This window comes from Choloepus didactylus, chromosome 2 (assembly GCF_015220235.1).
Source record: "Choloepus didactylus isolate mChoDid1 chromosome 2, mChoDid1.pri, whole genome shotgun sequence".
NCBI lineage: Eukaryota > Metazoa > Chordata > Mammalia > Pilosa > Megalonychidae > Choloepus > Choloepus didactylus.
The window spans coordinates 76,759,595-76,783,661 of record NC_051308.1 but is presented as its reverse complement, the minus strand read 5'-3'; the positions used below and the strand labels follow the sequence as shown (position 1 = coordinate 76,783,661).

The 24,067-nt window shown below is 34.5% G+C and overlaps 1 protein-coding gene across 1 annotated transcript in view; it reads left to right on the top strand.

Moving 5' to 3' along the window:
* The window catches only part of HMCN1 (hemicentin 1), a 511,472-nt gene that overhangs the window by 231,338 nt on the left and 256,067 nt on the right, over window positions 1-24,067 (top strand). The window contains exons 7-11 of the mRNA XM_037825157.1: window positions 1,166-1,286; window positions 2,188-2,451; window positions 3,671-3,815; window positions 7,112-7,233; window positions 10,075-10,350. Coding sequence (XP_037681085.1) covers window positions 1,166-1,286; window positions 2,188-2,451; window positions 3,671-3,815; window positions 7,112-7,233; window positions 10,075-10,350 — 928 coding nt within the window. The remainder of the gene's footprint in view (window positions 1-1,165; window positions 1,287-2,187; window positions 2,452-3,670; window positions 3,816-7,111; window positions 7,234-10,074; window positions 10,351-24,067) is intronic.

The window sequence follows — 24,067 nt, the reverse complement described above, 5'->3', positions numbered from 1 at the left end:
AAAATAATGATGAACTTTTGCTCATAGGTAGGAGGTGGTTTTTGAAATGCAGATTCCTAAACTCCTCCAACCTGAGATTCTGATTTACTAACTGTGGGCAGAGCTCAGGAATCTGTATTTTTAACAAACAACTCAAGTGATTTTGTTGTAGGTGATCTTCAGATCAGATTTTGAGAGATGCCGAGAGAGAGAGACTGCCCCTGGGAGACAATATGGCACTATGCTTAAGAGCCTGGAGCCTGATCTTTGTATTAAAACCTCACCTCTGCAATTAATAAACCTGGTGAACTTGGGCAAGCTATTTAATATCTTGGTGCCTCAATTTCTTCTTCTTTACAGTAGTGATGATAATATCTACCATTTAAGTCTGTAATGTGGTTTAAATAAGGTAATGTATTTAAAGAGTCTGAGCACAGAGCAAGTGCCTAGTAAATGTTGGCTATTATTATTTTGTCCTATGGAGTCAATCCAAATTATTTATTTTTTATGTACATATGAATCACTTAAGGACTTAGTTTTTTGTTCAGGATTTAGTCCAGCCATCATCCCCTTTAAGAAGTTTTAGCTGAATTACAAGATAGTCTATGCTCCAGAGTACTACTTTTAATATATTTCTCTCACTGAATTTACTGCATCATATTAAAAAAAATCTGCTTCTCCGTCTGTCCCCCTTATTGACCTTAAGCTCCTATAAGGTGAGGACCATGTTTTATTTACATTTATGTCTCGAGCACCACGTACTTTGGCCAGGACATTGCTGAGCTGAGAATGTGGTCAGCTGAATTCTGAAAAATGTGTTTGTCCTGCCTGAGCCTTCAAAGAGGCTAAATATCTACCATGTCAACAGCAATGAACAAAACAAAGATTCATGCCCTCGTGGAGCTTTTTCATGTTTACTTCACATCCATTTACTAGTAGCTAAACACCTATATAATTTAGTATTGAGCATACAATGTATTACTCAATGGTGGGATATGTGGAGTATTACAAAACTTGCATTTAAAAGATAGAATCTTAGTTAAGTTCAGAATACCTAGGTCTGTGGCTCAATAATTGGACATCAATCCTAATTAAACACTCTTCAGTTTCCCACACTGCTAAGTGTTTACTGTGACTGACATCCTGCATCAACTCCTAACTGAGTTTGTCAATAAACACTTTTCAGACCTCAAGCAGTGGAAGACACTCTGTTCGTATCACTGGCCTCAGTACTATTGATTTCCGAGCTGGCTTTTCCCGAAAGCCCACACTGGACTTCAAAAAAACAGTCAGCAGGCCGGTGCAAGGTTTGTATGTGCATATTACTTGAGTTGTTATAATTGATATCCAAGTCAAGACTATTTCTTGGACTGTCATTTTATAATTTTGTAATATTCAATAAAATTGGGAAACAGCTTCTTTACTTTAAACCTGATTGCTCTCTTGGCTTAGGCAGTGTTTCTCAAAGTATGGTCCCAAGATCAGTGATATCAAAATTACTCTGAGAATTTATAAAAAAATAAGATTCCTGGGTCTCACCCTAGGTCTCCCAAATTAAAATGACAGAAGATAGGGCCCAGTAATATGTACTTTAGTGAGAGCCCCAACTGATTCCTACACTCACTAAATTTTGAGAATTATTGACCTAGATGTTGGGACTTTATTGTTAAAAGTACTAATTGCCATGCTGTCATGGTGAAAATGGGATTGTGTGTCTGTATCTAGCTGCTCAAAGATGAAATTATTGCTGATTTTTTTTAAAGCTTGTTTTTCCTCTTATTTTATTCATATATGAAGATTCTTAGTTTTATAGCCAAAAAGAAAGCTCAATCCTCCAGTGACTCTTTAAATATATTTTTTTTGCTTGTTGTTCTTTTATTTTTATTGCTGCAATTTCTGGAAGAGTACGAAATAGTTGAATGTTTAAAAATATCAATGTAATAAAACATCAAATAATACAGTGTTAAAATGCTGATTTTTTTTTCTACATTTAAACAGTTAAAATACTGTAAAAATATTTACTCAGAGTTTCCTAAGTTTTTCTAGTCATGAATAAACTGTCTTTTATGTATAAAAGATTCTGCAACTGGTCCACAGTTTGTAGGGCACTCTGCAGTACTCATCTGTTATTATAATGCAAATACATACTTGATATATAACCTCAACTGCATGTAACTTGTAAATGATAACAAAGTCTTTCTCTTGTAGGAATACCTACCTATGTGCTGCTGAATACTTCTGGAATTTCTGTTCCAGCTAGAGTAGATCGTCTGGAACTTCTGAGCATCTCAGGCAGTCCTCTTAAGACTGTTCCTGTTAAATATTACCCTGACCGAAAACCTTATGGCATATGGAATATTTCTGACTTCATTCCCCCAAATGAAGCCTTCTTTCTCGAAGTAACAGGCTATGATAAAGATGGTTATCTCTTCCAAAGAGTGTCAAGTGTTTCCTTTTCTAGTATTGTTCCAGGTGAGACATTTCATTCAACACTCGAGTAGTGATGGCTTAAAGGGGATGTATGGCCCTAAACGTAAAGAATAGGCAATAAAATCATAAATAGTATCCTCACATTATTTACTGTGTCACAGAAATGATGGACAGTTACATTTAGGTAGCATAATTTTTCTTGACCATGATATAATACATCCAGTTTCATGTTAAGTCTCACTGATCATTGATCTGATAGTTTTTACTACTTCAATCACTGTAAGAACTCAAACTGAGAAATTCTTATACCCTCCCTCCCCAGAAATATACCTGGTACCTATGCTTTAAGCTGTCTAAATTGGCTAAATGTTTATTTATGTTTGTCAGAAATCTGCTCTGTGAACAGTAGTGCATTGTAAAAAATTGATGATGATTTTGCCTTTATTTAGTTAGTTGGTTAGTTAATTATTTAAGTAGTAAGCTAGTTACCTATATATTTGCTGTTACATCATCTCTACTCTATCACAGATTAGGGGTTATTTGGTGGCATTAATTAGCATTACAGTTTATCTATATTGAGCTATTTCTATCAAGGCTGTCTTTAGGACTGTAGCTTGAATCATAGATTGCCAAAGATATATGACTGTTTCCTTAAATTGAACTATGGGATGGAGGGACAATAGTTTATCATTTATACACAAGGCTGTGATTTGGGAAATTCAGGTACCATTCTATAGTTGCTGTTTAATTGTTGTAGAATGATAAAAGTAGAACCAACTTCAGTATTTCCGCATAAATGATATTCAAAATTAGTTGTCTTAGTCCCCAAAGTCAATGCTACAAAATCTACTGGATTCTTAAAAACCTATTCTTTCATTCGTTTTGGGAAAACAATTACCCTGTATATTTGATTTTGAGATATGGAGGCTTGTTTTCATATTTTTTCATTTTTGAGGTGTCCTACAATAGATGATGTATTGTAACTTATTTGGAAGCCTTTTTTTTTTTTTATCTTGGTGGTACATCTTAAAAAAATCAGCAGAGTTTTAGATTTAGTGAATACTGTTGTTGTGGTCCATGGATATATCCAGAAATTAATGGACTCTGTACAAATAAAGATATAATGTGATTTTTAGGGATTTAGATTAATTGGAATGCAGAGGATTTACTGGCATAATTTAAGTAAGATGCTTGTTAATGAATTGACAGATAGTACTCAATATTATTCTGACCTTCTTGCCCATGTTCTTTTTTTTCCTAGATGTTCCCAAAGTTACAATGCCTGAGAAAACCCCAGGATACTACCTGCAGCCGGGCCAAATTCCCTGCTCTGTTGAGAGTCTTTTGCCATTTAGCTTGAGTTTTGTTAGAAATGGAGTTACACTTGGAGTAGATCAATATTTAAAGTGTGTAAATATTTCTATAAGTAATCCTTTAGCATTTAAAATCTAAATACAACTAGGAAATCATTTTAATGTACTTTTACATCAGAAATTCTTTTATTTGTTCCATAGTTGGGACAGAGCAGTGAACAAACCAGATAGAGATCTGTGCTCTCATAGAACTTATGTTGTAATGAAGAGTCACAGACAGTGTATGATAAATATCATATGATGCTATAAGAAATGCTAGAATATGTTCGAGGGTAAATTCAGGTTTTATAAGATCTTATTTTTATATAACTTGGGGGTTCCTTGTTAAGACAAAGAATACAAAACTAAAACACAGAGTTAGATACCAAACCTTTGAAGGGGACCTCACAGAGAGGCCCTGAAGCTTAATCTTTATTGGCTTCAGGGTAAATCTGCCTCAGAATCTGATTCAGAGTGATCAGTGTTATGGAGAAAAGCAGAGCAGGCTAAATGGACAAGGAAAGCTGGTAGTTGGGGAGGTGGGGAGGGTGGTTTAGGGCAAATTGCAATTTTTAAATTCAGGAAAAGGGTCATTTGAGCAAAGACCTGAAGGTGGTGCGAAAGCTTACCGTATTTCCAGGGGATGAGCATTCAGACAGCAGGAAGAACAAGAGAAAACAGACCAGGCATGTGGGAAAGACAGAAAGGAAGCAAGTGTGGCTAGAGCCGAGTGAGCTAGGAGGAGAGGGTAGGAGATGAGGTCAGGGTGTGTGCTGGGGGTGGGGGAATGCATCGACCAGAAACGTGTGTGGCTACTATATATCACAATCATCAGGAGTGGGATAGGGGCACCAGCTTTTCCTTGTGATGGGACAAATCTAAGTCAATAGTCTAATGATAAAAACTAAGTAGACTTTTAAAACTGGTAGGAAAATTATTTCTGGAAAATATGTTTTTTTTTAAAAAAAAAACTTACCATGAAACAAAATACATTTTGGGAAAAACTCTAGGGTCTTTTGTTTGTTTGTTTGTTTTTACACAACTTTTGAATGGTTAATTCAATATTAAGATAACTTACATAATACACTAAATATGTGACAGTCTTAGCTTGTCTATCTCCTTGATGGGGTGTCACTTCAAGCAAAAGCTAACGGTAGGAATGTTCATTATAATTTTAGAAAATTTTCCATTCCTTAAAGATTGAAGTGTATTATTCCCTGCTATGTTTTTTTACATAGTATCCTTGATGCTTTAGATAGACACATATTTAATAACCAGCAACATAACTGACCAGAAAATCAAATGATGAAACTGCATAACTGTCTGATGAACTCAAATAATTGTACTTCATGTTTAAATAGTAACTTTTTTCAAAGACACTTGAGATTCTTTTTAAACATTAATTCATTAATTCCATACAATCCCTGGGAGGCAAACCACAAGAATTCCTTTTCTCATTTTTCCAACTCTGTGGCCCAGAGATATGACAAGCCCTGCTGACGTACATTAAGCTCTTTGGATGCCAGATGCTTGAGACAAAACTAGCCATGAGTGATGATAGATTGATACTATAATCCTGATTTGTACACGTCTCCATCCTGGATTTCCTAATAATCTAAGACATGTGACTCAGTCTTTGTTTATGTCACTCACTATGGTCACCAGGTGACATAAGAGGGAATTGGTTTGTATTAGCAGCAGCAAACATTTCTATTTGACAGGCTTTCTTCCCTATTTCCAAAGGGCATCCCTTTAAAACACTTTTATTATGGTTATATAGTGCTTAATGTCAACTGTGAAATCTTCATGAAAAAGAGAATTATTTTCATGCAACATTTCACAAATAAGAGAGGAACAAGAATAACCAACCCATCAGTAAACTAGTTGTGGGCCTTTGAACAAATTACCTCTTCTTTTTGAATCTCAACCTTTCTAGTTTTTAAAATGAGAAATCTGGAGCTACAATTGTTACTTCCTATTCTAAAATTTCTGTGAGTCTAACTTTTTGATGAATTCTAGTAGCTGCCCAACCCTGAAGTAGGTACTGCAAGGACACCAAAGACACATGTATTCTACCTTCCTGGAACTTATCAGTACCTAGACAATGACGTTTATAAACTTGGGCTTAGCATACTGTTCTTAAGCATTCAAGATAAAGTTTAGGTGATCAGCATACCCTAAAGTCAAATCCATTTTCTTCGGAAAGTGACAGTAAGGATCACTGGCACATAGTACAGACAAAATTGAGTTAGGAAACAGCATTAACTACCCTAAATATAATTCAATAACAAAGTGAATATTTTCACCTATTAAAATATTTGGAACGGTGACCTTGCTTAGTTTCTTATTTTTATGATGACAGGAACCTATGCCTTAACTTTCCTTTACAAACCCTGATCAGTGCTAAATACAAATTAAGAGCTCAGTAGGTTCTTCCTGGTTGTTTGATGACTGTTAGAGGGCTGGAGTTAACACCATGAGATATAATATCTTATACCACTTTCAGACTCCTGTGGAAGGTGTCCTGATTCTGCAGTGGGCTTTCATCTAATCTGTATCATGAATGTTTAAAAAGGTTGTAAATAACCTTAGATTATCACAAGAAAAAAAATTCAAGAACATTTATGACATTTCAACCATGTTTTAAAACAGGATAGCACCTATTTTTGTAGGTGATTGGAATCTTTTAAACAGGATTAAATATCTATTACTTAGGCACTTCCAGAAAATGAAAAATAACCTAATTTGACCAATATCAAAGGACAAAATAAATATTTGTTAAATGAATGAACACACAATATAGCAGTGGGATTTATTTTTTACCTATTTTTACTGGATTTTTTTCTTTTTTCATTGTATATGTAGATTGAAACAGATATGGTGTATAGCCGCATATGGGGATTATATATAAGAAAGTTAAGGAGAATTTATCTTCTTAGAATCAAAAATTTATATTTTCTACCTTCATACTTGTGAATTACCTGGTTGAATTGCTTTGGCTGAGCACCCCATTCAACATGACCAAAACTGGAAGAGTTAGGGGAAGGAAGAGGATTTAACAAGTGTTTCTCCCTCAGGCTCTATTAGCTTGTATTGTGACATGGCCAGAAAATTTGCTATCTCAATAATGTATTGTCTTTGTTTTGCCATTTGCCCAGAGTAGAAAAGTTTAACTTTTCTAATTGCAGCATAAAAGGTGCCTATTTTAAGTTAACAAGAACTCTGTATTTTATTTATTTACTTTATATAATTCTTTTGAATGGATACCTCAAAACAAATAGTGAGATAATTGCTTTCAACTTGGTCCTGTTCTTATAGTAACTAAAAAGGCTTCTGTTTTTTTACCCCAGAGAGTCTGCCAGCCTGAGCTGGGATATTGAAAACGTCACTCTGTCCGATGAAGGCTCCTATGAGTGCATCGCTGTCAGCAGTGCAGGGACTGGAAGGGCACAGACTTTTTTTGATGTATCAGGTAATAATCACATTTATTTACAGTTGCCTGAGTATTATTGCAGCTATTGAAATGGGATGTTTACTAATCAGTTTGCATTTATACAATTTCCTTTGTGATCGTTTGATTATTGTCTATCTCTACACACTGGATTGTGAACTCAAAATCTGGCTTCACCCTATATCAGCTCTGTGACCTTCTTGGGGCCAATAACTTAAGCACTTATGGCCTTGGTTAACCTATTTGTACAATGAGGGTAATAACAGTCTCTGTATCATGGAGAAACTGTGAGGGTTAAATGAGGTATCGTATGTAAAGAGGAGAAATCTGATGCATGGAAGCACTTAATAGACATGGTTATTGTTGTCATTATCAACATCATCATCATTGTATGGGCTTAGTAAATATTTTTTGAACTGGCCATACAGCATTTTCCTTTTAGAAAATAAAATCTAAGGAGAGGGAAGGATCTATTCTGATAATGATAACTTTTTCTTTCCCCTTCCCATATTCATAGAGAAAATAGTGCTTTTATGAATGACTTCTGCCATATAAATTGAAGACAATAATGAAAGTATTCAGGTTTTGGCACATAGGGCTTCAGTGATGCAATATGGGTAGTAAGAAAGGCAGAAGGAATGCTAATTATTTTACATTAGGATAGTATGTTTCCTATGAATAGAAGGGAGACAATTCTCATGATATTTTAAACATCTTAATCAGCACATTAATATGAAAAAATCTTTTTTCTGCTAATCTCTCGGAGTTCTTAGGGGCAAAAATATTACCATGATCAATATTTAAGCTACTTATCAGCATAGTAAAATTGTTTTAACTGAATTATTTCGGCATAGTAAAACTGTTTTGACTGAATTATTTTCTGCCTCATTAGTTGTCTACTGTTGCTGTGAGTTGTTTAATAGTAACCCTGTTATGACCTATTTGTGGCTGCTTTTCTGTGGCTGCTAAATTAATAACAATGCCTGTATCTACCTTGAGTATAGATGTGAATTCGTTTAGATAAAGAATTCAAGACCAAAGAAGGTTTTTAACTATGGGGCTTCTTATAAGCCTAGGATTTGTTGTGTCTGTTATCAACAAGTCCAAGCTGAATTTTAAAATGGAGGCTGCGAGTCAGGAGGGCATGATCTTCTTGCAGTCAAACAATTTGTGTTCTTATACTCAGAAAAATAAAGTTTGTCCTCTGAAACTTTTTCAACTTAGCAAGTTAACATACATCATAAGCTATTCATTTTTTTTCATTTTTTCATCTCTGGTAATAATGGAAAACATTGGAATTGTGTCAATATTCTTAAGCTTCTGGAAAACAAACACTTCAGCACTTAACACCCCCCACCCCCCTGCCCAGCAATAATATAAGGGAAGGACAATAGGGAGGAAGTTTGAGTGAGTTGATTCATTCCTCTGACATAAATCACTAGAAAGTGCTCGTTAGAGCTTGTGAACTGACTTGTATGAATTTGGTTCTGGAGTGTCATAACTCTCTGTTTCTTCACACGCCCTTCTTGTATGAATATGTGTCAATCATGCAGCGGCAGAACTAGGAAATTGTGCTGTGCCAAAGCCAATTTTCAGGAATTGTGTCCCACTCACTCAATTATTAAAGAAGGCAGAAGCACTGACGATATGGCAATGACTAGAACAGCAGAAGCAACAAGAGCAAGAAGCAAGTGCGCCTTTGGAATTGAAGGAATGGAGATTTCCTTCGATGCTAACTGTTGCCAGGCTTACCTGCAAAAGTAACCACCCATTTCTGAATTTCCCTTAGCTCAGTTTGTGGTCTCTGCTTTGCCATGCTGTTGTAGCTACTTCTCAGTAGCACTGGAATCAGGTGCAAAATTCACAAGGTAGTTAAATCTTGTTTTGGAAAGGAGTGTTGGGAAATAAGGCATTATCAGATAGTGATATTCTTATGGCATTGTGTACATTATTTTATTTTGTAAAAGTCAGAGAACACCAAAGAGCAATTTGAAGGAGAGCTAACGTTCTACTAATAAGTTACTTCAATTTCTTTTCAGCAAGTTTTTCTGGCTAACATGTTTAAGGATTTTTATTCATTTGAAATATTGCTATTGATTGTTTTAATGCAAAATGGGTGCATTATACTTCTCCTTTATTGCATATAAACACATAGAGACTAATGATTAAAATTGAAACATGAAAAATTGTGATTTTCTTGAGAAATGGTTAAATATTTAATTAGCTATTGGTTTTTAATCACATTTGAAGTGTGTATGCTTTATCCAATGCCTCTTGTGTGCATGACTCTGTGTGTACAATTTTATTAAATCAGTATCCTTACTTTTTGCTTCACCTTCTTAAATCAAACAGTTACCCAGCCTGCTGAGGGAATGATTGTCTAATTCTACTGTTGTACTGTATCTTCTTAATGAAATTGTAACCCCCCCTTACAGCTGATACTGACATATTTTTGCCATGTCTACTATACTTGAAGTGCTATTTTCTTTAAAACTATTTTTTTATTAAAAAATCCATAAATTCTACTTTCTTCAAAACTCCATCAAAATTTGTCCCACTCCACAATCCTAAACCAGTCTAGTCATCTTTTTGCCATGCCTCTTTGACTCTCACATGTCTATAATTTATAGATCTGGACTAGAGTGTTCTTTAATATGTAAACATGCACTACCTTTTTAGCACCTTTTAACTATATGATAATGTTCTTGAGGTCATAGATGTATGTATTCCTCAGAAAGTTCTGTTGTCATGCTTCTTTTCTAATAGATATTCAATAAATAGTCATTCAATTTTTAAACCACATCTGTAAGTGAGCAAAATGTCTTTTAGGTCTCTTGATTTGAGTCTTTTGATTTCACACAGAGCCCCCACCAGTCATCCAAGTGTCCAATAATGTTACAGTCATTCCTGGAGAAAGAGCAGTTCTGACCTGTCTCGTCATCAGTGCAGTAGATTACAATCTAACCTGGCAGAGGAACGGCAGAGATGTCAGGCTGGCAGACCCAGCAAGAATGAGAACCTTGGCTAACCTCTCGTTGGAGCTCAGCGGTGTGAAATTCAGTGATGCTGGGGAGTATCACTGTGTGGCTTCCAATGAAGGAGGAGCATCAGCTGCTTCCGTTTTCCTCATAGTGCAAGGTACAGTACTTATGGTAATTTCTGAATTACTGTGTCTTCTGTCTTCTTCTTAGACCTCTGTCCACTCAAATCTGCCACCTTAGCATCTACCCAATTACAGTTTTTGAATGGTAAGATACTTGTGGATCCACAGTGATTTATAGCTGACTAAAACTGAAAACTGAAATGTCACCAATAAAAAGCAAACAAAATTAATCCTCCTAGTTGAAGACTTCTATTTTAGGACACTATAAATAGAAATTGTCTTTGAATGGTCTAATAATTTTGAATTCTCCAGTCTGCCATGTGAGATTTTAAAAAGTTCTAATTGTTTCAATAATTGATTTAAAATATTCCTTCCTAAATTTTAATACTATATTATTTGTATATATAACTAATTTACTTTTTTTAATGAAGTTTTAAGATGCTTCTGATCTTGGTGAAATTAAGAAATGAAGAATTTAAGAAGAGTTGTTTTACCTTTATTTGTCTTACATGCACACACACGCGTGCTAATGGTAAACTGATTTTGAATTATGTCTACATAACAAATGTTCAGATAGCTAAGATCAAGAGTTTTAACAATATGGTTCAATGACTATTAAATATAATTATATTATTCAGGACCATCAAATGAAGGTTAGAATCTGCTTCAAAGCTTCTCTGTCATTAGAACCATAATTAATTCCTAAATGTCTATACACCAGCTGGGAGTCTTAATGTAATGAGCAAATTACTGTTGGCAGTTTTTCACTGTTAAGCTGAAAGTTTCGGTTGCTGCCCAGCAGAAGATTTCATTTCAAATCCCTGATGTGGGAGACTGATTACATCAGAATTGGGTCTGACTATTTGGTTATGGCATTGGAAACACCTTTCCAACATGCCAGAGGTAACACTCTCAGAAGATTTTTTAACAAGGTTATCTAGGAGAATGATCATTGAATTTCGAGCCTAGCTCCTCTCATGTTATTAATGGCAGAAAAGTGAAACTACCGTGAGAATTAACAAAATGGCTGACATCTGATTCTAGTTTTCTCCTTGGTAGTTGAGATACATTCTACAGTCTGAATGTGGGTTTCTGTTAATTGATCTGGAAACCTCCAGGGAGACAATACTTTCGTAAATGGATCACTATATTCCCACATGGTAAACTGCCTAGATAATTTGAATCAATCCAAGTAGAAATTTGGGTTACGAGAACTTTGGAACTATTTTACCAAACTGATTGTTTCAGATAAAATAAATGCTTCTGAAATTTTATCTTGGTTCTTTAACTGCATTAGCTTAGAATGGAATTGTAAAATAAAATCTGAGCCTTCCTTATATCCTCATCAATATTCTGTTTAGTGTATTAGAATAGTGAATCTCAAACTTTCATGGAAAAAAAATTATCCAAGGAATTTGTCAAAAACATAACAAAACAGAACTGATTCCTAACTCTAAATCCAAAGATTCTGATTCCGTAAGTCTGGTGTAGGTCTTGGGAAGCTTCATTTTTATTATTATGTTTAAGCAGGATCTGCAAATGGTTCCATTATCCACATTTTCTAAAAACAGCATTTGAATTTATTCTACCCTATGATCTAGAAATGTATACTTTTAAGGGAAGCCCTTTACTCTGTTCTTGCTGTTAAAATAGAACCATTATAAGATGGCATATTATATAATACACAAAACATCAATACAAAAAACCATATGACATTACATGATTACTATCTAGTTTCTGTCATCTATAGTGGTATAAATCTGTTTAGAGGCATTCCTTTATGTTCTGTCAAATTGGCCTTTAGTTTGAGGGGAAATTTTGATGAAGAAGCATGTTTTATAAATCTAACAAAAAGCATATTCTGGAATTTATGTTACTGTTTAATAGAAATAAGAAACTATAGCCATCTGAATGTATTATTTTGTGGTCAAATGCACTACTGTTTGATCAAGGAAACTGTTGCACTTGGGTATAACTCAGGAGAATATTAATGTAGTTGATGAGATGCTTGTAACCTACTGACATATATTTAATTATAAATTAATTTCATTTAATGCAATTAAATGTCTTAAAATTCAGGAGTAAAAAAGTTCTAGAAAGTGTCAAAGATACAATAGTTATTATGACTGCATATGCATTTAGGAATAGTTTTCTTGCTTTCAGGTGAAGTCATAGCTTAATTCATAGCCTCATTTATGTTTCTATCCCTCCATAGGTCTGTTTGGAAGCTAGTTCTATATGGAATATTTTTAAGAGTTATAAATTTTTGGTAATTTTACAAAATATAATTGCTAAGAATTTTCTGGATTTAAATGGTATTTGTCTAGCTATCACAACCACTCCTCACCTAATAGTATGATATATGTAAAGACCTCAAAAAAGACAAAAACTGAGAAATCCTGAAAATCAACATTGGCAATTAACAGTTGATTTTCTATTGTATACAAAGATTTTTATTATATATACATATATAAAATATGTGCATATATTATACATACATACATATATATAAAAATAATGTGTATTTAATTTTTGTTTCTATTTTAAGGTCATTGGAATGAAAATCTCAATCAGTGGTCTGTCATTTTTTATGTTCACATTAAAATAAGGAGGAGACATCTTTGTCCATCCGTTTTATGGTTTGCTCAAGCAAGAAAATGTTACTCTGAGGAAGCCAGGATACTGTCTTTTCATGCCTATTAGTTCATCTCACCATCATTTTAGGAAAACAACAGGTCAGGAAGTGGAGAAGCAGATAGAAAATTGCAACTTGGGATATGTGTTTCCTACCAATAACAATATTTGAAGGCAAGAAAAATATTGATAGAAATGTCAGTTGGGGATTTTAGAGACAGTGAAACAAAGAGCATCCTATCTCAGGCAAAAGAGCCTCAGAGATGGACAAAAAGTGAAGCCGGGTCCATCCAAACACTTTTTGGACAAATGCTGATTCTGGAAGGATGTCACTTCTAGAGGATGAATAAACAGAAAACTAATAAGCAAAACAAAATAGGAAAAAATAATGTATGAGACTTAAGAAAAAGTAATAGGCAACCAAATAAAGGGGGGAAGACTTAGAATAAATGGATTCTTTGAAAATAATTTATTCTAGAAACTGGAAAAATGTTTGGTATCACCAGTGTCTTTCAAGAAGACTTATCCTCTTTTAAAATGGGCAAGTGATTTTTTTGAAAATTTTATTAGTGGAGTTTAACTTTGCAGAAAAATCATGCAGAAAATATTCAGGGTGTGAAAATTTGTAAAACAAGATCAGACTAACGTGATAGGAAAATAGTGAGGATAATGGAGGAAATAAGAAAGAATTTGAATTAAAAATGCAATATTAGAATACAAAATTGAATTAGAGGCACTAAATAGCAGAATTTATACTAAATAAAAGTAAAATCAGGGATGTGGTGCCTGAACTTAAAAATTCTTTCAGAATACTAAGGCAAAGATCTAATAGAAAAATAATATGAATTTTTTAAAAAAAAGAAATTCAAGACAGAAAATGTAATACCATTCAAAGACTTACAGGTATTTAAGGAGAAAAGACAATGGAAACTAAAGAAATAGTCAAAGATTTTATTGAAGAAAACTTCCCTAGGAGGGAAAATAAATTTGTCCTAGGTGAGCAAATCAAACAAGGTCAATTAAGGGAGACCTTTATCTAGATATCTACTGGCTAAAATTTGAAATTACTCTTATGAACTAAAAACAACCCTACAAGCTTACTGACTAAACCAATACACTGTAAGCAGAGAAATAAAATCAGGCTGGGGTCAGACTTCTCAGATGCGCTGAAGGCTGGAAGATAATTGCAGTGGATGTTTGTCATATTTTGGCTTTAGGGTCTGAACACTTTTCCTAATTAGGGGAGGAATCCTTCGTTATATTGGTGGGAAGCAGAAAACAAATAAGATCAGATAATTCCTTTTCCACATTCCCTAGCAGATCATATAACCTAGAATCAGCCAATCGGATGTTCCTAGTGGGAGTTGGCTCTTATTAAGACCACGGACACATAGAAGACTCCAATTTTGGCAGCAGCATGGAATTCAGAGTCCAGTGCAGCAGCAGCAAGTGTGCTATTTGACCAGCTCTACCATCTTAATAGACTTTCTTTAGTGTGAACTTGGCTGTATTCTCAGCTGCCTAGCCTTTCTGGTTTCTGCTTCACATCCAGTCTCCTTTTCATTCTGTAGTTCAAAAAATATGCTTCCAATGCATTCTTTTTCTGTTTAAGTTAGCTAGCACTGGTTTCTGTTGTTTGCAATTGAGAACCCTAATGGGCATAATGATAGGAAAAGATGGATGTTGTTTTGAAAGAAAAGCTTGGGATCCAAGCATTTAAGAACTAGTCAAATTGTCTTTCCTATGAAAAGTCATTAAAAAGACATTTTCAAATATTCATGTCTAAAGGAAAAATGCCAAATGCATAACCTTCTTATAATGATTTCCTGAAGATGCCAGTTAGTTACCTGAAATTTATTTAAAAATAGGAGATCAAAATTGGAGAGGCCATGGTAAAAGGGCTGATGGATTTCCTTTAGAGAGTGTTACCAGCCTCCGAACAAATTTATCAGAAAAGCCTGGGAAGAAATGCTCATCTCAGAACTGTTTGAATCAGCCACACTAATGATCATGTGAGAATGTGAATGAGCTGATAATCTTATTTCATTATGAGAATTCCTCACTATGGGGATAGTGGATAATTAGATACAGGAATTCATCTGGGAAAGGGATTTCCTCAAGCAGGGCTTATCAGAAGTCCAACTATGCAAACAAACAAGCAAATAAAAGCTTCTAACACTATGCTAGGAGGGAAGAAAAAAAAAAAACTGGATTGATATATACAAAAGTGAATTTGATTGTTTGGGAATGGTGAAACTGTAAGTGACATTTTTACGCTTTTCTTTACTTGACAAAATTTATTTAACAGGTAGAGATAATTTTTCAACTTTTTGTAAATAAGATTTACAATCATTTGAAAGAAAATACAGTAAATTTGAATGCAATACACTTGTATTACTTTTGTTGGGAAATTGAATTTTGGGTAATATATTTCCTTTACTTTGTTTCCTAAATAATCTGTAAAGTTGCTTTATTGCTTATACATTTAAAATAAGAAATAATTAAGAAAATAAATTAGATAATTTAAATAAGAATTAATTAAGAAAGTAAATATTGTATCTAAAAAAAGAAAAAAACAGGACCTAAAAGAAAAATAGTTTTTAGATCAAACATCAATTTATCAGGAGAAACATCTCGTACCTGATTCATGTAAATGGAAGTTTAGAGTATGAAATAAGGATCTCATGATGCATCCCTCAAATTAAAAACTTTAGTTCTAAAAAAGGTTGTTCTGGAGAGGGTAATTCTTCCTAAGATTTACTTGCAGGCAATTCCTTTTCAGTTAGCTGTAAAGATATGACAGCAGTTCCATCACTGCCTGTGAGTGGTAGAGGTTTGTTGCAGGTATGGATAACTTAGAAATGGTATCGGCTCATGCCAGAATATTATTAATTTTATAATTAAAAACATATTTAAATATATTAACATTAAGAGAAACTACCATTTTAAATAAATATATAATAAGATAATACACAGTTGAGTCATGGTGGTATCTTTTACTAACTGTAGCTCTCACATGTTATATACTTTGACTTGGTTTTCTTTTTAAGTTCAAATTATAGTTCATACATTTAAAAGAAACTCCCATGTTAAGTTTGCTCCCTCTACTATAATCTCTGATTTACTGAAACTGTTTCACCTTTGGAGATGGACCTGTATCTAGTCTATTAACTTTTTTTGTGCAGGATATCACTTTTATTGCCACATGCTAATGAGATTTATTTTCAGAGTTGCTGTTTTCATCTGTAGAAAAAAACATATTTTAACTCTGGCTCTTTTCTTCCATCTTTTTAAACATAGCCCACATTCCCAAAGAACGTGATACCATACCTCGGAGTCACTCACGATGAGGGCAGAGCTCAATTTAATTAATAAAGCTGTATTAGCAGAAAATTTTACTTTACTTTTAGAGGCCTTATTATTATGCAATTTATTCTCTGATAATTGGTAGCTATCCAAAACCTTCTTTCAAAAGGCTGAGTATTTTTCTTCTTTGAATACTTTAAAAAAAATAGTTTTGTTTTATTTTAGGCATATGAGATTCATTTAAAAATGGTAAATACTTGGTGTTTACATGGAAGACTCAGAGTTGAGAAGACAACATCATTTGGTCTTCAGACATGATTACTTACTTAGGAGGTTTATATCTGTAAAATTTCAGAAATTATTCTAATATTTTTTAATCTCTTTGGTACTTAACAAATATCTACCACAGGGAGTTCTTTGTAAATCAGAAAGTGTCATAAAACAATTAAATTCAAAGTTAGAATGTTTGACAGTGCAAAAATTCATATTTGAAAGCGTAAGGATCTGAAAATTCATAGGATTATGTTTCAGAGAAAGCTGCTTTAATTCCTTTCTGAATCAAAGTGGGGTCTAAAAAAAAGAGAATAAATGCAGAATTTCAATTGCTAACTAAATTAGGTTTTCTTGTAGTAAATAGCCCTGTAAGAGAGATATGAAAACTCTTTTTAATATTTCCCCTAATTTTCCCCTTTGCAAGATTTTTGCAGGAATTCATTTTAATGCATAGAAATCTGTATCCATGTTTGGAAAGTGAAAATTGAATTTTTTATTAGTTGAATCTCTTTTCCTACACATTTTAATACTTTGAAGTCTTGCTAGCTAAGCTGTTTTTTGTCTGGGGTTGACCTGAGATGTGTATATGTTTATTTAAATACTATTCCATTTTTGTGGGTTTCATTCAATGTGTTGTATACTCACAATGAAAACCAGCAAATAATTAACTTGTCAAAACTTTATTTTATTGGCTATCTTGGTTGCTTGAAGTCTTAAGTATGAGTCAGCAGAAATGAATGAGATGCTCTGTTAAAATACAGGCTTTCATTGCCTTCTGTGCTAGGGATCTAATAAGGAATGAGTTGGAAGCCCTTGGATTTAAAGGAAAAGATTCTAGTTGCATCAAGAGTTCGCCACAGTGATACCTGAGATATATGTAGCTTTCCTATAAAAATATTTGCTATCTCTATTCTGTGTTGACTGTAAATTTTACAAAGAAACAAGTTTAATATTCACTTACTTTATCTGCCTAACATAGTCTGTTGATTCAGTGGTCGACCCCAGGCTTCTTTTATAATACATTCCAATTCCATACAATAAAATGTGTAAATGAATATCATACATGCTGTTTCCTTTGGTCCTTCATCCAAGGCATCTATGTGCGTATGGATGTGGAGCATTTTAATTATAGGTGGGAAGAACTATGTCTCTTGAAAGCTTAGAAGAAGAGAGAGACTTTTCAAGCACCTTTAAATAGAACTTATAGGAAAGGTTAAAGAACTAGACTTATTTAGAGTGTAAAAGGAAAATTAAAGGATGTGCATGAACTGATAAATACTTCAATTTTATGATAAATTGTTCTAAAGAAGCTGTAGACCAAGGAAATTTAATTTTTAGCAAAAATGGTCCATGAGAAAAGGCACATTAAGCCAAGTCTGACGGATTTAAATGAGCTAAAAGGAAGAATGTCCAGATGTCGGAAAGGTTAAATTCTGGAATGTGACAGCTGGAGACATGATACTAATTCTTTCACAATGTAGTAACTAGAGGGAAAAGATAGACTAGATGAGGAATCAGAAACACTTCAAGTCACCAAATTATTAAAAGAAAACTTTCAACTAATATTTAAAAAATTGGCGAATTTCAAGACATGCAGTATACCATCTAATCCTCACAGATTGTTATTTGTGACTATATTTTGCCCATAAGGAAGTGGAGCCTCTGAAGGGAAAGTAACTTGCCTTAGGTTACAAAGCCAGCAAGTGTCAGAGTCCAGATTTGAATCAAGTCTTTTTGTCTTTTCATCATTCTGCATTGCATATGGAAATGCCTATATTTGCTAATAACAGGCTGTTTTGATTTGCTGAAGCTGCCGGAATGCAATGTACCAGAAATGGGTTAGCTTTTACAATGGGGATTTACTAGTTTACAAATTTACAGTTCTAAGGCTGTGAAAATATCCCAATTAAGGACAATACCTTCTCTGAAGAAAGGCCAATGGCATCTGGGTTTCCTCTGTCACATGGGAAGGCATATGGCTCGCGTCTGCTGATTTCTCCCAGGTTTCATTGCTTTCAGGTTCTGACTCTTTCAGTTTCTGTGGGTTCTTGTTTGCTTCTCCTGGGGCTTTCCTCTCCAAGCTCTCTTAGCATCTCTGGGTATTTCTCTCTCTACTCTCTCTCTCTGTGTGCTCTTTGGGTGTTTCTGCCTTTTATCCTCTCATAAAGGGCTCCAGTAAAGGTTTAAGACCCACCTTGAATTGGGTGGGTCACATCTCAGTTGAAATAACCTAATCAAAAGGTTCCACCCACAATAGGTCTGCACCCACCAAGACTGGATGAAAATAACATGGCATTTTCTGGGGTACATACCAGCTTCAAATCAGCACACAGGCCCAAGGTACTGGTAGATAGAGGAAAGTAAAAAAAGAGAAAATATATGGAGGGTTCTTGAGAATGTACAGAAAATGAGAGAACTGAACATTTTTTAAAAACAGAAAAGGTCCGAAGTGGCTGCAGGTCCCTGTTGCATGAGTAAAGAATCTCTGAAAATGCTAGCAGTGTGTGTAATTGGTACTCGGGGAAATCACTGCTTGATTTTAATTCCTAACCTCTCCCTTACTCCTCCCTTCTTTTAGAGTAGGCCAGTTGTATTGCAACAATTTGATGAATCCTTTGACTTAGGGTCAGAGTCGAGTTAGCATAGCTATTAAGGAGATGTCTAGAGGAGGCTGAACTATATATGTGCTACCAAAACAAGCATGCAGAGAAAATGTAGCATGGCTAGATTGTAAGCTCCATTAAGGCAAGGGCCCAATTTTATTCATTTTTATATCTTCAATGCCTTACATAATACTTAGCACACAGTATTGCATGCAGTGAATGTCTGTGGGAAGATGAATGAGAAGTACAATGTTTAGGCATGGAAACTTTTGCAAATCTGGAATATATTTATATCACAGCATGTACTAAAATTCTTCCTAAGGATGGGCTAATATTTCTTGTGACATTATTTCATGAATTAATTATTCAGTTAAAAGCAAACTGTTTCTAATGAATAGATATTAGCAATACATGAAATAACATATTCACTTGCTATTTTATATATGAAGAAGGGGGTGTGGAATTTGGCTATTATGAGTAAAATTAGAATTAGAGCTAATACTACAAAATATTTATTTGCTGCAGTTGCAGAGAGATACATGTTAAGAGTACTTGATTTTTTTTTATTAAATTCAGTTTTATTGAAATACATTCACACACCATACAATCATCCATGATATACAATCCACTGTCCACAGTATAATAACATAGTTATGCGTTCATCACCACAATCTGTCTCTGAACATTTCCTTACATCAGAAAGAACCAGAACAAGAATAAAAAATAAAAGTGAAAAAAGAACACCCAAATCATCCCCCCATCCCACCCCATTTGTCCTTTAGTTTTTATCCCCATTTTTCTACTCATCCATACACTAGATAAAGGGGGGTGTGATCCACAAGGTCTTCACAATCACACTGTCACCCCTTGTAATCTACATTATTATATAATTGTCTTCAGGAGTCCAGACTGCTGGGTTGGAGTTTGGTAGTTTCGGGTATTTACCTCTAGCTATTCCAATACATTAAAGCCTAAGATGTGTTATCTATATAGTGCATAAGAATGTCCACCAGAGTGACCTCTCGACTCCATTTGGAATCTCTCAGCCACTGAAACTATTTCATCTCATTTTGCATCCCCTTTTTGGTCGAGAAGATACTCTCAGTCCCACGATGCCAGGTCCACATTCATCCCCGGGAGTCATACTCTGCGTTGCCAGGGAGATTTACACCCTTGGGAGTCGGGTCTCACGTAGAGGGGAGGGCAGCAAGTTCACCTGTCGAGATGGCTCAGTTAGAGAGAGAGAGGGCCACATCTGAGCAACAAAGAGGTACTCAGGGGGAGACTCTTAGGCACCATTACATACAAGAGTACTTGATTTTTGAGAGTCTGAAACTGGTAGATAGTAATCATTATGTTGGAATCTTCATTTATGCTCTATCCATGGCACTAAATTTTTTTTATAGTAACAGAAACAAATACTGAAACACATGAAATGTTCTGACTAAAAACATAGTGCTAGAAAAGGTCAGAGCTGGTGTCTTGTTTGCTAATTTTTTATCCATTTATTTGTCAGATCATTTATTCACCAAAAATTTAAGTGTGAGGCTCCTTGCTGAGGATATAAATGAGAACACAACATATTTCCCCTGAAAAATCTCATATTATAAATACTGGAAATAAGTAAATTAAACAAATAAACATTACCAACACAATGTGATAAGAACTCTGCCTGGTGCCACAGGAGCTTTTAATTCTGTTTCAGAGTGATGAGTAGAGAGTGAGAAGAGCTTCACAGAGGCCTGAGGTAAACACTGAACAGTGAGCCAGCGTTTGCTAAGTGGAAGTCAGGAAAGCTTTTCTAAATGGAGAGAATGCATTTCTCTCCATTTAGGAAAGCTGTGGAGGAATGAAAACACAGAAATGTGAGCTTGCTGAACAGGCAGATGTGTTCCTATCATGGCGTGATTTTTTTTTTTCCCTGCAGTCTTCAGTAGCCTTTATATATGAGTGGAGGAATAACTTAGGTTTCTGGTTGTGTGAGGATGGTTCGTGCAAAAAAGACAAGAAAACTGGATAAAAAGTGGCTGCAGTGACGCCCTGTGGAGGGTCTGATAGATTGGAATAAAAGGAAGATTCAAAGGAGTGGTGGTCAGGAAGAAGTTGGCGGAGGGAAAGGTAGAAGTAGAGAGTGACACACAGAAGGAGAGTAATGAACCTCAGACTGGGCTTTAAGACAAATGTTCTTTCAACCACATCAAGATTGTTTCCCTGGTAAGATAACTAAGGTAACAAATGAATATGTCTAGTGGCTTAAATTAACTGCCAGATTTCTAAGTCACTCCCTTAAGAAGTGCTATGTAAATCCACTTTCATATGCTTTTAAGTCTGTGACTGTTACATATTTAGGTAAAATTATCCTTTTTTGAGTAATTTAATGAGCTTTTGATAGTAAAAAATATTTTTGCTGTAATTGAGTCTAAATCAAGAGATACGCATACCTATATGTAAAATCTCAATAAACTCTGATTTGCCATGAATAATAATGCTAATTATGATTGGTCACTTTTCTCCAAGTCAATGTAAGTATAAAGTTTGGCTTTCTGCTATTATTTGGAAATACTGTGATTTTTGAAAATTGTTATACAGTGGAGCCAGTGAAAAAAAGGCAATGTAAAATTGAATGCTAGGGGCCATTTAGTTGAAGATTTTCTAAGTAAGAAAGACCAGAAAGTTCTTAAATTCCATTCTTCTTCTCAGTCATATTTATTGCCTTACCCTGTTTTGGCTAATCATCTAAAGAAGCTCCTTAATTCACGATTTTGTTGTTTTTGTTAAGGAAAGAAAACATGTATAGAGAATGAAATGGAAACAACATTGATATATAAAACCTTCTATACTAGGAATTTCTTAAAATGGGTATCAAGGCAGCAAACATTTGACATATAAATAGCCTTTTATCTTATATTGGAAAAACATGAATTGTAGATTTTAAAGAAATCTCGCTGCATATTTGTCACTAAGATTTTGCCTTCAAAATGGTCTATAGTTTTAATTTATCATTGTATACTTCTAAAACTATTGCCCTTCTCTTAGTAACTGAATTTAATAACTACATTGGTGCTTTGGTGTGGACTATTTTGCAAAGCCAGCATATAACTGCCAAGATGGATTCAATCTAGTTTTTGCCTGTGTGTTATGTTGTCAATGCATACCTACCAGTAAATGAATTAATGACCTTCCCTCTGAGATTTTATAGACCCCTAGTCCAGAGCTGCCAGTAGAACTTTCTACAGTGATGGAAATGTTCTGCCTGTGCTGTCCCACACGGTGGTCACTAGCCACATGTAGCAATTGAGCATTTGAAATATGACCAGTCTGCATTAAGAACTCATTTGAAAATTTTATCTAATTATAGATAATTTAAATGTAGATAGCCACATGTGGCTGGTGGCTGCTGTATTGGACAGCACATCTCTAATCTTTTTTGGAGAAAGAAAGGCAGAAATAACAAGAGTAGAAGTTTTCTTGCAACCAGCACATAGATAAACCAGAATCATAACCAGTTTGAATTACTGTCTTTCACAATAACTCTGTTGTTGTGGTGGTTTGCTTGATTGCTTGTTTTTTTACTTTTCATCCTCTGCTCTTTGAAGGGAACCCCTGGCCACCTACCTGCTTTGTGAGTTTTCGGGCCAAAACTCTGGGAGAAGGATTCTGGAGCTATTGAGAGGAGCATTGTATCCTGGAACTAGAGAAATCAGGAAAGACTATGAGGAATTCTAATGTTACAGTATATTCCATTGCCATTTCCACTAGTTGAAAATTAAGGGAAATTTAGTGAGGAAGCACATCCATCTATTGTAAATCATTCTTAGTGAAATTTTGTTATTCTCATAGTCTATGCTTCATCCATAGAAGTCAGTTAAAACAAGCTGGAGTTACCTCCCTAATCAAAAATGGGAGTAGTACATTTGAGAACAATGTCAATGTTTTAAATAAAATGAGCTAAATCAGTAGGTACACATCTATTAGAATGGGACACAGCTACTAATTATAATTTGCAGCATACCCAATGAAAGTTACGTAACTTTTTGAAGTTAGCTTTTTCTAAAAAAGCTTGGCAGCCCACAAATGCCTTTTTTCTACAAGAAATACAGAAATTTAGAAGAAGGGTCAGAGATCCTGTAAAATACATCTTACAGGCCTTACAATTCAAGAGAAATTAGGCTTTGTAATTCAACACTAATTAATTTTCAGTCTTGTGTAGCATACTTTGTATTAGATCAGTTAATATTTTAGGGGACCGATATTGCCCACAGTGAAAAGTATATTTGGGAACAATTGTAAACCAGTTTCTAGGATGTTTTCAGGTAAGGTCAATTAAATAGTTGGGAGAATGTAGGTTTTAACTATATTCAAAATGAGGGAACTTAGATTTCATTGTGAGTATTCAAGTAAGAAAAGAAACAACAGTAAAAACTAGCTAATAAAGTATCTTCTCATCAGATTCTTCTCTATTCCTGATTGTATGCAGTTATCACCAAGGACATTTCCAAGGATATGTAAGGTTTTAGTTTATTCCTACAAGCTTGGGAACCTTACACTACAGAGATGATCGCTTGGCAGCCCACAAATGCCTTTTTTCAAAATGTCATTTAATGTCAAACAATGCTAGAGAATCATTTGATCTGCTTGGTTCGTTTTGGACATAAATCATTTTGGGTGAAAAATAAAAGTGTCTAAAACTTTAGAACCTCACTTTGTTTGACCACTGGAAGTTATTGAGATGTAAAATTCTTGGATTGCTGATTCTGTTAATGTAATTTCTTCAAGGTAATGAAAGAGCACTAGGCCTGCATACTGGGCATTTGGGATCTGCTTATAAGAATCATGCCTTACTTCTCTTTCTGTGATCTTTGTTTCCCTAGACCACACATATAAAGTGTATTAATTTTTAAAGTTTAATTTCCTATGTCTTTTTATTTATGGACAT